Here is a 15,791-nt window from a genome sequence, read left to right on the forward strand (position 1 = left end):
TCATCCCATTATAAGTATTTAAATCAACAAGGGATGACAGGAGGATTTTCAATCCAAACCCAATCTAAATACCTGCTATTCTTTGTTTGGTAGATAATGATTCAGGTTTTAATTCAAGTAAAGGAAAGCAGAATTTGAAAATCAATCCCTACCCTGGATAATGTAACATGTTCTGTAGGAATGTAAATTGCTGAGCTTGTTCCAATTTAAACAGTGTTCATTGATAGGTCTACATGAGATTACACCTTATTAATTGAGTGAGCTTTACTCTGAGATTTAACAAGTTTACATACAATTGTTGTCAATTCAGTAGTATAACTAAATAGAAATTGGGGGTTAGCACTTAATATTCGATCTATTCATCTCTTAAATTGGAATTCAGCGCTGTATATTTTGATTAGCAACAGGCTTAATCAATGTCATGTGATCATAAATCGTAATCCTACTTTCACCTTCAACATCACTGAGCAAATGCAATTGAAAGCTGTTTAGTGGCACAGGTAGCCTTAGATCTGAGCAGGTGTTATTAAATCTACGGTTTCCATGAAACATCATTATTCCATAAACTCTGGAATGGTCTTATATTATTAGTTTATTTTAGAAAATTTATTCCATTATTGTTGTGGAAAAGGAAACGTATATTCTAAAATGACTTTGACAAACGAAGATGTGGAAAAGTTCCTGGACAGTAATCCTGCCATTGCCAAGGAATACTATGACACAAGACTACGACCTGTACAAATTGCCAGCTTGCTGGGAGCTCAACAATCAAATCTAGACTTTAGCACTTTCCGAGACGTGAACTGTGTGGAGGAAAGTGAGATCATTTTTGAACTGATTCGAGACATGCAGGATAGTAATATGGAAAAGACATTGTTTAATATACTCAGGAGGATTACATTTCTCATTCACGCAGATCGCATGAGTTTGTTCCTGTTAAGATCCAGGAATGGTACTCCTGAACTTGCCACCAGGCTGTTCAATATTCAGAAAGATTCTATTTTTGAGGACTGCTTCGTTGCGCCAGAATGTGAAATCGTTTTTCCTCTTGACATTGGGATCGTTGGTTATGTGGCTCAATCTAAGAAAACAATAAATATCCATGGTAAAACGAAGGTACTGGAAGTATTTTTTAGTTTCAATAATGCCCTAGCCTAATGAAGAGTATTTAAAATAATGACTATATATATATATTATATATAATATATAATATATAATATATATATCTTTGCATTACAGTTTAAAATGTTGATAGAGAGAGACCCTGTTGCCAAATGAGGGCAGGTGAATTTACCGTATATTTATTTTTCAAGATGTTTATTCCCCTCAGAGCCACTGTATGTCAGTTAAGCAATGAAGCAACATGTATAGAAGGCATACAGAGGAAGTGGGAGAGAAAGAGATGATAGAAAACAGAAGATAAAAAGAGATTTGTAGAAGGAAAGAGAGGATAACAGAGAGAGAAAGGATAAGACATAAAGTTAGAGCAGAGCCATACAAAAATTATGACCAGGAAAAGCCTGTGAAGGCAAATGGAGAATGAGTAAATGAGTGAGACAGATTGGAAATCGACAAGAAAAGAAAAGAAAGTGAGAGAATTTTCTGATTATAAAATGTAAAATATTATTTTTGATTAAATATGGATTGTGAAAGAAACAAAGACATTTGCAGGAAAGAGAGACACTAAAAGTGTCAGTGAACTAGGAGATCAACTAGTACTGATTAAAATGTAAGTTAACAGTTTATTTTTTTCAGATAAAGGTAAATGCGTTTGCTTTGTAGTTAAGAAACAATGAAATTGAAAGGGAAATGTTTTTTTAAATTGAAATCTTTGTTACAGTACATTTATCACAAATGAATAGGTAGTACTCTATATCAATAGATATTCTTAATGCTTGAATACAAATGTTATCTATAATGGAGCTTCTGCTGGGACCAAACAAAAAGTCTGTTATACAAAAGCTTTTTTTATAGCATAATTTGTAATAATGAAGTGTCAATATGTATATGTATATTAAGATCTCATTAAACTATCAGCATATTTTGTAGGATAAAAAGTACAAAGTCACGTCTTTTAGATTATGAGGAGCACTGAATAAATATAAATCTGAATAGAGCTATATAAAGGCCTATTAGCAATAGATAACGCATTAATTACATGAACACTGTATTAAAGACTCAAATACGGAAAATGCAGAATATTCTTAAATACGTACCAACAAAAAGCTTACTTCTTTCTGAACTTAATTCTATAGAGAAACTACTTCATGCATTATATATTCCCATATTCTATACCTGTAGTTATGTAAATAAATTTAAAATATCTGTAATGATTTCTAGTTTAGCACATTTACAAAGGACAACAATTTTTACTTGTAACTACAGATGATCCAAAACAAATACCAAACTGGTTTCCATGCAGGTACTGTATGTAACAATAATAAACCTGTTCCAGTAACAATGAGGACATACAGAGCTGCGATTGACCAGTGGAACTGTACCTGTGAGCTAGATATTTTAGCTTAGTATAATTATACATTTTAGTGTAGGTTCAACTCCACATGTAAAAGGAATATACAGGATAATGCATCACAAAGAGTGCTATTAAGAAAGCAGAATGAAAATATGTTCTTTACATGACTTCACACAATTGATAAAGTGAAACCTGACATATATCTTGAAAAGAGTTTGTTGCACTTAATGCCAGAGAAGCATAAGCACAGAGATGATGCAGCTGGTAAGCTCATTTCTCTAATTATAGCTGCAGATTATGTATAACTGATGCAGTACATTTGGTTGAGCAATGTAATTAGAAGAGATACTATAGAAGATTACTGAAATGTGAACAAAGTTTGTTACTTGAGACACATTTGGAAATGTTGTAGCCCAATCTTGTGATCAAGTTTTAGGCTTTTGAGTTATGATTGATTAGATGTTTTATGCTCCCTTTATCATGTTATATTTCAGAATTTAGATACAGCTAGTAGATAAAATATTAAAATAATGTCATATTTGTATTACTGTAATTTAAAATGTATTTTACTAGTACTGTAAGGAGCTATATTTTAACAAAAGGGCAAGTTTGAATCTCACTGACAGCGATTTCCATTTTCACTACTGGTCTGTAACAATTTTTTGTTAGAAAGGAAAAATGATGATGCAAGTAGAGATCTTAAAAATGTCAGCAGTCCTGAAAGATTAAACCAGTTAATTAGTAACAGTAATAATTAACATATTAGTTATGGAACAAAAAGTGTTGGAAAAACCCAGCAGGTCAGTCAGAAATTTTAAAGAAATAAGGCAAATTATTGTGGACTAGTGTTTGGGGGAGAGTTATTTATTAATGAGGACATATTTGCATATTGCACAAGGTTACATTGTTTTGATAATTGTTACGTGAAGAATTAAGTATTAATATGAAATCACCATACAAACTAATCTTGTCACATTTATAACTGCACGGATTACCATGTAGGTCATGTCCTGCAGGATGATTTAATGGAACTTCTTTGTCAGCACTTTCATTGGTTGTACGTTATATTGTTTTAATAACATTTTGCATTTTATAATCAGAAAATTAAGCTACATTTGTCCAGAGGGTACTTTTCAATTTATTCATTTTAAAATAAACTTTCGAACTAAAAGAACAATGCAGTTGAAACCCATTGCACTTTTATGGCTTCAAATCTAATGCTGTACATACATCCCATAAATATACATTTTTTTTCATAGTGTATTATTATTATTGATATCCAACTTGTTTCAATGAGAGATCAGTATCTCATCATTGAATCATAAAATTTTACAACACAGAACAACTCATTTTGTCCAACAAGTCTGTGCCAGTATTTCTCTCCACAAGAACCACCTCATCTAATGACACTGCTGCTTGCTCCCTATACCCTTTAATAGTTATATTTTCTGAAATATCAGGAGATAGTCATTATATTTTGGGATAGTTAGGAATATTTATTAATATTTTCTGTTATAAGTAGGGATATTTACTGATTTTTTTCTGGTATAGTGGAGGATATACACTTATGTTTTCTTATACTTGAGGATCATCAATAATATTTTCTGATATAGTTGGAAGTATTTACAATCATTTTCTTGTATATTCACTTATCATATTTTTTGTTTCAGTTAGGGATATTTGTTACCATATTTTCCAGTTTAGTTCTGTTTGTGTATGTGGATATTTACAACTGTTTATTCCAATGCAATTGTGTATGTGTGTGGGGGAGGCATGGGAGATCATTTCTGCATTATTTGGGGTGTGTTTGCTGTATTTCTAGGGTACAGTTGTGTTTTAGGATGAGGTTTACAGCATTTTGTAGGATGTAGATATGTTTGGGCTGATATTTACTGTATTTATGGGGTAGAAATTTGATGGTAAAATTTACCATATTTCTGGGGTTTAGAAGGTGGGGGGGAGTCTGTGACAGCAGTGGCCCAAACTCCGGATTGCAATTTTGATCATACTTTTATGTCAAGAAATGAGGACATAAATCCCTGAATAAAAGTATATGTGGTGCTACTTGATGCCCAGAGACATTGCATAAAACAGATGTGACAGGATACTTTAGTATCTAACAACATGCCATTGATAATGTTGTATGTCTGATCCTATTGTTAAGCATTGTTACTCTATTGTAGCAGATGAGAGCATCCAATGGAATACCTGCCAAATGATTTAGAATTGCTTAATATTTTGTGCAACCATTTTATAACATAACCAGAACCTGTGATGAGAAACAGTGGAGCAAGGAAAATATTTTGAGATTATCCTGTCATGTCATAACCCACACTTAACATCATTACCAATGGGTTATGTAATTGGATTACATTCCGTAATATTTTCCACAGTCTAATTATTTTCTTCAGTGGGGAGGTACTTTCACAGCAATATAATTAATGAAAAATCTTTTTACTTGCTTGGAAATGACATTCTAGCATTTTGACCCTCCACCTCAAGCAGGCCTGACACTTTAGGGATAATTTTAATTCTCCTTGCCTGGCAGAAACCCGGTAGAGCGTGAATTTAAACTCTAAGCAATGGACTTATTGCTCTTTTCCCACCCTGCAGCCATTTTAATGCCACTGATACTTGGGCATTTGAGGTGCCGGCCTGATTCAGGTGGCACCCTCATGAATAAATGTGTATATGGGGGCTCTATAATTTCAATAGGACCATCAATTCAATTTTAAATGCCTGCTGAGTGGGTGTTCATCACAGATGTTTTGCTCAGTAAATTTTGGGGGACACCAAGCAAAGGCCCTATCAGGTAAGGTTAGCACTCCTGGCCCCACAAAGAAAGTTTTGACCACTGCCATCCCGCGCTCCCACCGCCCATGTCATAACCATCCTGAACATCTCCCCCTCTCCCCCACCACATGACTTATCAGACTCCCGTCCCGTGGTCTCTGTGCATTTCCATCTTCGCAAGCTCAAAGTTGGGATGCTGTCTCTAGATGCCCACTTTGGTCGGGCAGCCAGCATGTAGAATTTTAAGAGGTCCAGCCGTAAAAATGGACTGGGCCTCGCACTAAATCTCCTGGGCAGAAGGCCCAATGTGCCCTGTCCGCTTTCCGCCCTGGAGTTCAAATTCCTCCTTTTGCAATTAGTGGAAGCTCAGGTACACACTCAGGTGACTTCAACAGTTTAGTCCATTCACTCAAAGGAAATTTAATGCCCATTCAAAGCTTTTCAGGTATTAAGTAGTTCAGTATACCTGTGTAATTCTATGTACGCAGCAACCCAACTCGGGAGCAGCAAAGCAGCAATATAGATGGCTAAAGGCGAAGGTCCAACAAAAAACCTGGGACCTAAAGAACATGTGGTGGATGGAGAAAGCACAGGAGATACAGCAGCTGGCTGACAGCCATGATGTGCGAGGAATCTTCACCGCAGTCAAGGCCACATATGGACCAAACTCCAAAGGCTCCACCCCACTGCTGGCCAAGAACAGGGAAACACTCATCAAGGACACCGAGGCAGTCAGGGCTCGCTGGAAGGAACACTTCAAAGATCTCCTCAACTGAGACTCTGCCTTTGACTCGAGTGTTCTCGACTCCATCCTGCAGCATGCTACCCGCCACCACCTCAGTGAGACCCCAACACTGCATGAGGTAGAAAAGGCCATAAGACAGCTAAAAGACAACCAAGCTACGGGAGCAGATGGATCCCTGCTGAGGCACTGAAGTATGATGGAGAGGCACTACTGGCACGAATACACGACCTCATCTCTCTCATCTAGAGGCAGGAGAGCATGCCGGGAGATCTTAGAGATGCAGTGATCGTGACCATCTTTAACAAAGGGGACAAGTCCGACTGCGGCAACTATAGAGGAATCTGCCTGTTATCAATCACTGGGAAAGTCGTCGCTAGAGTCTTCCTCAACTGTCTTCTCCCCATGGCCGAGAAGCTTCTCCCGGAATCACAGTGCGGATTTCGTCTCCTCTGGGGCACAACCGACATGATCTTTGCAGCACAACAGCTGCAGGAAAAATGCAGGGAACAGCACCAGCCCTTATACATGGCCTTCTTTGACCTTACAAAAGCCTTCAACACTTTCAACCGCGAGGCTCTATGGAGCGTCCTCCTTTGTTTCGGATGCCCCAAAAGTACGTCACCATACTCCGCGTGCTCCACGACGACATGCAAGCCATGATCCTTACCAACGGATCCATCACCAACCCAATTCATGTCCGGACTGGGGTCAAGCAGGGTTGCGTCATCACCCCAACCCTCTTCTCAATCTTTCTCGCTGCCATGCTCCACCTCACAGTTGATAAGCTCCCCGCTGGAGTGGAGCTAAACTACAGAACCAGTGGGAAGCTGTTCAACCTTCGCCATCTCCAGGCCAGGTCCAAGACCACCCCAACCTCTGTCGTCGAGCTACAGTACGCGGATGAAGCCTGCGTCTGTGCACACACAGAGGCTGAACTCCAGGACATGGTCGACGTATTTACCGAGGCATACGAAAGCATGGGCCTTACGCTAAACATTAGTAAGACAAAGGTCCTCCACCAACCTGTCCTCGCCGCACAGCACTGCCCCCCCAAACATCAAGATCCACGGTGTGGACCACTTCCCCTATCTCGGGAGCCTCCTATCAACAAGAGCAGGCATTGATGATGAGATCCCACACTGCCTCCAGTGCACCAGTGCAGCCTTCGGCCGCCTGAGGAAAAGAATGTTTGAAGATCAGTTCCTCAAAACTGTCACCAAGCTCATGGTCTACAAGGCAGTAGTAATACCTGCCCTCCTGTATGGCTCAGAGATGTGGACCATGTACAGTAGACACCTCAAGTCGCTGGAGAAATACCTACAGCGATGTCTCCGCAGGATCCTGCAATTCCCCTGAGGAGGACAGATGCACAAACATTAGCGTTCTCGTCCAGGCCAACATCCCCAGCATTGAAGCACTGACCACACTTGATCAGCTCCGCTGGGCAGGCCACATAGTCGCATGCCAGTCACGAGACTCCCAAAGCAAGCACTCTACTCTGAACTTGTCCACGGCAAACAAGCCAAAGGCGGGCAGAGGAAACGTTACAAGGACACCCTCAAAGCCTCCCTGATAAAGTGCGACATCCTCACTGACACCTGGGAGTCCTTGGCCATAGACCGCCCTAAGTGGAGGAAGTGCATTCGGGAGCGTGCTGAGCTCCTTGAGTAACGTCACCAAGAGCATGCAGAAATCAAGCGCATACAGCATGAGGAGCGTGCGGCAAACCAGGCTCCCTGCCCACCTTTTCCCTCAATGACTATCTGTCCGACCTGTGACAGAGACTGTGGTTCTCGTATTGGACTGTACAGCCACCTAAGAACTCATGTTAAGAGTGGAAGCAAGTCTTCCTCGATTCTGAGGGACTGCCTATGATGATGGTACCTGTGTAATTTTATGTACGCAGTGTTACTGAGCTATTTAATGATAGGTTTGAATTAGCTTCAATAAAGAAAAGGATGCCAATGCCCATTGGTAACAGCTGATGAAATAATTAATTCTCCCAACCGGAGGGATTTATTAAAGACTTATTAGTAGTTCAATAATGCTTATAATACAGCCCTGAAGTCATTTGTGGCCCACTTCCATTCACCTGTGTCCTTCGCCAGACTTGCTATTCTGTTTATCTCTGGCATCCATTCATAGCCTGCCATGGAAAATTGCCCAAACTTCAATTCAATTCAAAATTCAATTCCAACTTTTCAGTAAAAGAACACAAGGGATTTAGGAGGCAGGACTGTCCCAGTTTTCACACAAGTGAAAGAGCCTTATTAATTGAGAATTATTGGTGCTATAAACCTAAAAATGACTTGACTATTTTTAGAGGATGAGCACTTTGCATGTCCGTCGTTCCACTCTTTTAATGCAGGCTTTACTCCATTTATTTTAAATGCTAAAGTAGTGGACAGAGGATTGTCGTGCAAATATATTAAGCATTTGCCTGGTAACATTGCCAAAAGTAATTTCTGGGCATTTATCTTGTCGAAAAAAGCTTACCTTCCACTGGCAACTTTCCTTGATGGCTTTACTGAAGTCAATAGCTCACTATGTAGGGAAACACAGGCACAGACCACATTACTGCAATTTGCAGCATTCTTGAGCATGGCCCTCAACCAAGACACTGGTTGGAGTGATAGCTTTTGAGAAAAGTTAATGAATAGCATTGCTATTGAGCATCTGGCCCTGATAATATGAGACATTTCAGAATTTGTATCCATTATGGAAACATTTGACTAATGGTTGCACTATATTTTATATAATCATGCCAAATGTTCTAGTGGCTTAATATTGAACAATATTTGAGCCACTTGTCAATTATGCTTTGCTTAGAAAAGCAGAAACATGACTTGCAAAATAAAAGACCAATGAAGTGTTTGTAATTTAGAGATTCATTGCACTTAATTTTATAGTTTTTCAAATTAAGTAAATATGGATCTTCACTCAAAGTGCTGCAAATAATTACGTACGTGGGAAATATTGGGTAGTTTAAAAAAAAATGTTTTTATTATTTGTTCTTGGTTGTGGGCAAGGTCAATGTATTGCCCATCCCTAGTTGCCCTGAGACGATAGTAGTGAGCCTTTGCCTTGAACTGCTGAAGTCCTTGCAGTAATGGTGCTTTCACAATGACGTTAGGCACGGAATTTCAGGATCCTGGCCAAACAACAATGCAGAAATGCCGATGCATGTTCAAGCTTGGAGGGTGTTCCCACAACATTGTTGAACTTATTTTTCTTAGTGGTAGAGGTATTTTAATACATTGAAGTGGGCAGTTCTCTTTAAAGTTTAGGACCTGATATAGGATTAAAAAAAATTAATTTCACAGGATGTGGGCATCTCTGGCAAGGCCGGCATTTATTGCACATCCTTAATTGCCCTTGAGAAGGTGGTGGTAAGCCGCCGCCTTGAACCACTGCAGTCCGTGTGTTGAAGGTATTCCCACAGTGCTGTTAGGGAGGGAGTTCCAGGGTTTTGACTCGGCAATGATGAAGGAGCGGCGATATATTTCCATATCAGGGAGGAATGTGACTTGGTGGGGAACTTGGAGTTGGTGGTGTATTTTCTGGAGGTTTCAGTAATAGATTTTGTGATGTGTTTTGATAGTTTCCAAATTGCTGTAACTTTCATATTTGGTTATTCAGCTTATCACAATTGGATTAACTATTATCAACAGAATGGGTTATGATCCTTGAAATATTTTACATAGTTATACTGACTAACTGCTTTCTGTTTTTAGGATGGCTATTTCAGTGATTTTGTGGACACTCTTACAGAGTATGAAACAAAAAGTGTTCTGGGAACTCCAATAATGAATGGAAAAGATGTAGTAGCTGTTGTAATGGCTCTAAACAAAGTAAACGAACCAAGTTTTACCGCAAAAGATGAAGAAGTAAGAACTTTACTGCTTTTTGTACACATATAATGGATATTGTGAAAATTAAGGTCTTGAAATTCAACATAATTTCCAGCACTTCTTTAGGCACTGCAATGACTATTTTCTTTTTTGTGAACTAAAAATTGAGTGAATGAAAATTCTGCTGGCTTTCTGCCCCATAATGGCTGTGGCCCAGTTTCCATTGCTGTCTGGGGCTTTTCCACGATGCACATACTAATGTTGTTGGAGAGTCATTTAAATATCGTAAGATTCCAAGTTAGTGACCCCCCTTAACCACAGCACAGTGTGAAGGATTGCTTGTACAGTGTGAAGGATTGCTTGTACAGCTGGGTGAACATTGTTTTGGTGCCCATGGTACCTAAGGAGGAAAAAGGAAAATAGCCAGTCTGTTACTGTGCTCGCCCTCTTCAGGTCACTGAACTTCTTCCCGCACTGGTCTGCAGTCCTGGGGGCGAAAGGCATGACACTCAATGGCCCTGCTACCTCCCTCCACGTGGCACCAAAGAGGTTTCCTCCCCTAAGAACCAACAGTTTTTCTCCGCTTTGCTGCATTTAGGGACATAGGAATATAGGAACAGGAGTAGTAACAGGAGTAGACCATTCAGCCCATCTAGCCTGTTCTGCACATTCAATTAGATCATAACTGATTTGCACCTCAACTCCATTTGCCCAACTTTGTCCCATTTCCCTTGATATTCTTACCCAACAAAAATCTATTGATCTCAGTGTTGAATATTTCAATTGATCCAGTATCCACAGCCGTTTACTATGCTGTACACAGCTTTGCGTTTTCACTCCTAAATGGCATAGCTCTAATTTTAAGATTACACCCATTTGTTCTCAATTTTCCCATCAGAGGTAATAGTTGCTCTGTATCTAGTCTATCAAAACCAGTTATCATTTTACTGATAGCTAACCCCTCAACTTTCTAAACTCAAGGGAATATAAGCCAAGTTTATGCAACCTGTTCTCATAATTGAACCTTTTGAACCTGCCCTATTATTCTGGTAAATCTGAATTTCATCCAGGAATATCTGAAGATCAGGCTCATGAAAAATGTTGGTTCTTCTACCTCTTTTCAATACCCTGCTCTCTTCTTTAGGTGCCTCTGCCAGATCCTCCAATGCAAGATGGTCTTTAAAACTGGCACAAAAACTCAGATGAGACATCCATTACAGCTAGCTGACAATCAGCTTACTATGCCAAACATTTTACAACTTACCTGCTACTCCCCCAGCCTACTGCTGCAATCTTCAGTGATTCTTGATAAAGGATATACTCCAAATGTTTAACTCCCATCCCACACATTACTTTCATGTTACATGGGTGTTGCGCTATTGAAATGCCAATAAATATGAGAATAATCTGATCCTACATTTTACTTCAGAGTTAGTGCTAATTAACATTGGAGGATGGAACATTTGACTTAGCAGCATAGGTCCCAAGTTTCCACATGATTTGCTCCTGATTTTTAGGAGCAACTGGTGTAGAACGGAGTATCTTAGAAATCGGAATTCTCCACATTTAGTTTGCTCCAGTTCTAGTCAGTTAGAACAGTTTCACTTTGGAACAGAATTTTTTTTTCAAAAGGGGGCGTGTCCGGCCACTTACGCCTGATTTCAAAGTTTCGTGAGTGAAAACTTACTCCAAACTAACTTAGAATGGAGTAAGTGAAGATTTTTATACGCTCGAAAAAACCTTGTCTACACTTTAGAAAATCAGGCGTAGGTTACAAATCAGGCATAGGGAATGGTGGCGGGGGGGGAGGGGGGGGTGTTTAAAGGGAAGTTTACAAACATTAAACACTTCAGTTTTACAAATAAAGAGTCATAATCAATAATAAATGATAAATACATCAATAAATCAACCAATAAATCAATTAAAAAAAATTAATAAGAAATATATATTTTTTTTAAATCAATAAATAAAACATTTCTACTTACCGACTGCAGCACCGGGAGCCCTCCAACAACGTGCTGGGATGCCCCCCTCAGTGTGTCTCTGTCAGTGTCGCTATCTATCTGTGTGTCTCTCATTCTCTGTCTGTCAGTGTCTGTGTTTCTGACAGCGAAGGGAGGGGGAGGAGGGGGGTAGAGGGAGAGAGGGAGGGAGCAGAGGGAGAGAGGGAGGGAGCAGAGGGAGAGAGGGAGGGAGCAGAGGGAGGGAGCAGAGGGAGGGAGCAGAGGGAGGGAGGGAGGGAGCAGAGGGAGGGAGCAGAGGGAGAGAGGGAGGGAGCGGAGGGAGCAGGGGGAGGGATGGGGAAGAAGGGGGAGGGATGGGGGAGAAGAGGGAGGGATGGGGGAGAAGGGGGAGGGATGGGGGAGAAGGGGGAGGGATGGTGGGAGAAGGGGGAGAAGGGGGAGGAATGGGGGAGAAGGGGGGAGAAGGGGGAGAAAGGAGATTGGGGGGTGGGGAGAAGGAGATTGGGGGGGAGAAGGAGATTGGGGGGGGAGAAGGAGATTGGGAGGGGGAGAAGGAGATTGGGGGGGAGAAGGAGATTGGGGGGGGAGAAGGAGATTGGGGGGAGAGAAGGAGATTTGGGGGGAGAAGGAGATTGGGGGGGTAGAAGGAGATTGGGGGGGTAGAAGGAGATTGGGGGGAGAAGGAGATTGGGGGGGGAAGGAGAATTGGGGGGTGGAAGGAGAATTGGGGGGGTGGGGGGAGGGGAAGGAGATTGTGGGGGGGTGGGGGGGAAGGAGAAGGGGGAGGGAGGCTGAATGGGCCGGGCCCGAGACTTCGGGCAGGGCTCGTCCCTAGCACCAGATTTACAGGTAGGTGGCGTTGGGTCGGGTCGGGGGGGTGGTGGGAGGGAGGTCGGTTCGGTTCGGGTTGGGGGGAGGGAGGGAGAGGGAGATCAGGTCGGGGGGAGGGAGGTCAGGTCGGATCCAGTCCGGAGGCGGGGGTGGAGCGGGTGTCGGGTCCGGTCCGGGGGCTGGGGGGGGGGGGGGGGGGGGTTGGGGAGGAGCGGGTGTCGGGTCCGGTCTGGGGAGCGGGGGGCGGTGGGGAGCGGGTATCGGGTCCGGTCCGGGGGTGGGGGGCGGTGATGAGCGAATGTCGGGTCCGGTCCGGGGGCGGGGGGCGGGAAGCGGGAGGAAGCAGGAGCTGGCCGTGGGAGGAGTCTTATTCACGCAGTCCCAGTGAGGCCATTCGGCCAGGGCTAGGGGCTGCGTGCTTCGGGCCCCTCCCACACAGTTTCGGGCACCTGTAGCGCGCATGTGCAGAGGTCCCGGCACTGTTTTCGGCGCAGGGACCTGGCTCCGCCCCCTACAGCTCCTGCTGCGCTGCGCCGAGGGCCAAAGGACCTGCAGGGAGGTGGAGAATACGGAGGGTTTTTTTAGGCGCACTTTGTGGCGCGAAAAACGGGCGTCCAGGTCGGGACTGCGCCGTTCTAGGCGCGGCTCGAAACCTGGGCCCATTATGTCAGGGCAAATGGAACTGTGGAGTTTTGGGGCCTAAGTTTCTGAGTTTTAGGGCTAGAAATTCATTTTTTGGCAAAAACGGTATTTTTTTCACCAAAATTACCACTTTCGCTCTGCTACTGCTATGAGGCCTAAAATTCAAGCATCATTTTGCGCAGCGGTAAAAATCGGCGTTGCACGAGGATTCGTGGCACAAACCGCGAATTATCTGTAACTTTACTCCGAGGCCGACACAACTGTGAGAGAGGCCTTGGGAGGGGGGGGAAAGCACCCCACAAAAATTGAAAAAAAAACAAAAAATAAAAACATCACAAAACATTCACAAGACACTTAACTATCGAATTGCTGAAAAATAATTCTAAAATAAAAACTTTAACTTACTTTTTTTGCAGGTCTTCATACTTAACACAGCTTTTTACCTGCCAGTATTTTTCGCGCTAAATACGGGTGCGCACTGAGCCAAATTTTTGGTGAAAGCGATATTTCGAGTCTTGCGCGGCGGCGGTCCATTCCCCAGTGGTACTTAAAAACCGCCACCGCAAGATGTTTCTGAATTTCCCGCAGACCATTTCTTTGCGAAAAATGGCGAAACATCACCAAAAAAACGGTCGCAAAGTCAGCGAATTTTTAACCCATTGTCTATTATATTGAAAATGATTTGTTTTTAATTACAGATTTTGTTGAAGTATCTTAATTTTCTCAATTTAACACTCAAGATCTACTATCTGAATTATCTCCATAGCTGTGAAACCCGGAAAGGGCAGGTAAAGTTAAACAAGGCTTTCATTTAAACAAAGGATTGGAAATCGCTATGGAAATTTCCTATCGAATGCAGGATTTAACATATTTTATGGTTGAGAGTAAAGATCTAGTACAAGTTTGGACTATTATAGGGCTGTTTTCTATCAATATCTTTTGACAATAATTAAATTAATTCCAAAATAATGACTTAACGCATATATAAACAAGTTGGGTGAAGATTTTTTATTGTTTGCAATGAAATTGTAAATATGTTGTCAGGGATTTCTGCATGTCCACTCGCCAGTCCATGATTTTTCCAACATCCATTTTAATCTAGTGGACAATTTGAGGCTGGCAAGCAGAAGCAGAAATCTCCAGCCACTGTCTGTACACATATCTACAATAGTGTTACACTTAGCAATCAGAGGAAACCATCCCCCAAGTGTCTAATGCCATATTATAGTAAGGATTGTCAATCAGCACCATTGCCTGACTGTTTCTTGCCAGAAGAAAGCTGTTCCCTGTGTTACAATTAGCATATGTCTTACAAGTAGAATCTGATGAACTTTCAGTCTTGAATATCACAGAAAATATGTTAACATTTGTTGGGGTAAAAAGAAGACTTCTCTTCCTCAAGGTGGACTCCCTGATATAAGGAATCGACACCTGCCCGTTTTGTATAGTGACCACGGAATCATGCAGGCGAAACCTTGGTTAACCGGTTTTATTCGAACATTGCTTGGGAAATGTTCCGATGAACACTACAAAGTACAAGAGTTCTATAAGCGTAGTTATACAATTTTTTGATTTGTGCGACCCTCCTACAAAACCACCGATTGGCCTACTACTCAGACTGGCTCGGAGTGGTTCCCCTCACCTGTCACCCTTCTGGAATGTGTTCAACTTTGCCTCAGTTTCTCATGACATGTTGATTGACCTTGCTCCCCAGGGTATGCTAACTTTCTAGGCCGTTGATTCTCCACTGCCCTTGTTATTCAGTACTGAGTGTATGTTTTCATCTTCTATCAGTCTGTGCTAAGGGTCAATGCAGTGTTGGCTACTTATGATGGTTCATTAACCATCAGGCATTGCTGCCTCCCTCTTCTTAACCCAATGTAAATGAGTGCATAAGCGTGCTTTATATACATAAGTGAGTTTTACATAATCGGTCAATATTACAATCCATATCGTAAGAGAGGGGAACTCCCGATTCCTCAGAACCTCCTAATTCCCTTATGCTTCTTACTCAAGTGTACTTTTTACCCCCTTACAACATTTCTGTATATACACTAAAATCAATATTCATTTATTCTATAGATTCTTTTATGGTCTGCAAGCAAAGTATTTGAAGAACTTACTGATATTGAGCGACAGTTTCACAAAGCCCTTTACACTGTGCGAGGATATTTGAACTGCGATAGATACTCGGTTGCACTCCTAGACATGACAAAAGAAAAGGTTTTGTATTTTCTACATGAATGTACTGCAGATATCAAGTAATTGACATGACTATGTAATATGTACATATAACTTCCTTTTTATTTTGTTTTTATTCATTTTAACTGCAGGAATTTTTTGATCTCTGGCCAGTACAAATGGGTGAAGTACCACCATATGATGGTCCAAAAACCGCAGATGGAAGGGTATGCTTTACTATTCGATTCATTCAAATTTTACTGTTGTCATTTCCACATTTTCATTCTTATATGTTTTGTTTTTATCTATAG

At 41.5% G+C, this 15,791-nt stretch overlaps 1 protein-coding gene across 1 annotated transcript in view; it reads left to right on the forward strand.

The window, feature by feature from the left end:
• Positions 1-648: 648 nt before the first annotated feature.
• The window catches only part of pde6a (phosphodiesterase 6A, cGMP-specific, rod, alpha), a 94,211-nt gene continuing 79,068 nt past the window's right edge, over positions 649-15,791 (forward strand). Inside the window, exons 1-5 of the mRNA XM_070877272.1 lie at positions 649-1,116; positions 9,746-9,898; positions 13,998-14,087; positions 15,382-15,522; positions 15,633-15,707. Coding sequence (XP_070733373.1) covers positions 649-1,116; positions 9,746-9,898; positions 13,998-14,087; positions 15,382-15,522; positions 15,633-15,707 — 927 coding nt within the window. The remainder of the gene's footprint in view (positions 1,117-9,745; positions 9,899-13,997; positions 14,088-15,381; positions 15,523-15,632; positions 15,708-15,791) is intronic.

The sequence above is a fragment of the Pristiophorus japonicus genome, chromosome 4 (assembly GCF_044704955.1).
Source record: "Pristiophorus japonicus isolate sPriJap1 chromosome 4, sPriJap1.hap1, whole genome shotgun sequence".
Lineage (NCBI taxonomy): Eukaryota > Metazoa > Chordata > Chondrichthyes > Pristiophoridae > Pristiophorus > Pristiophorus japonicus.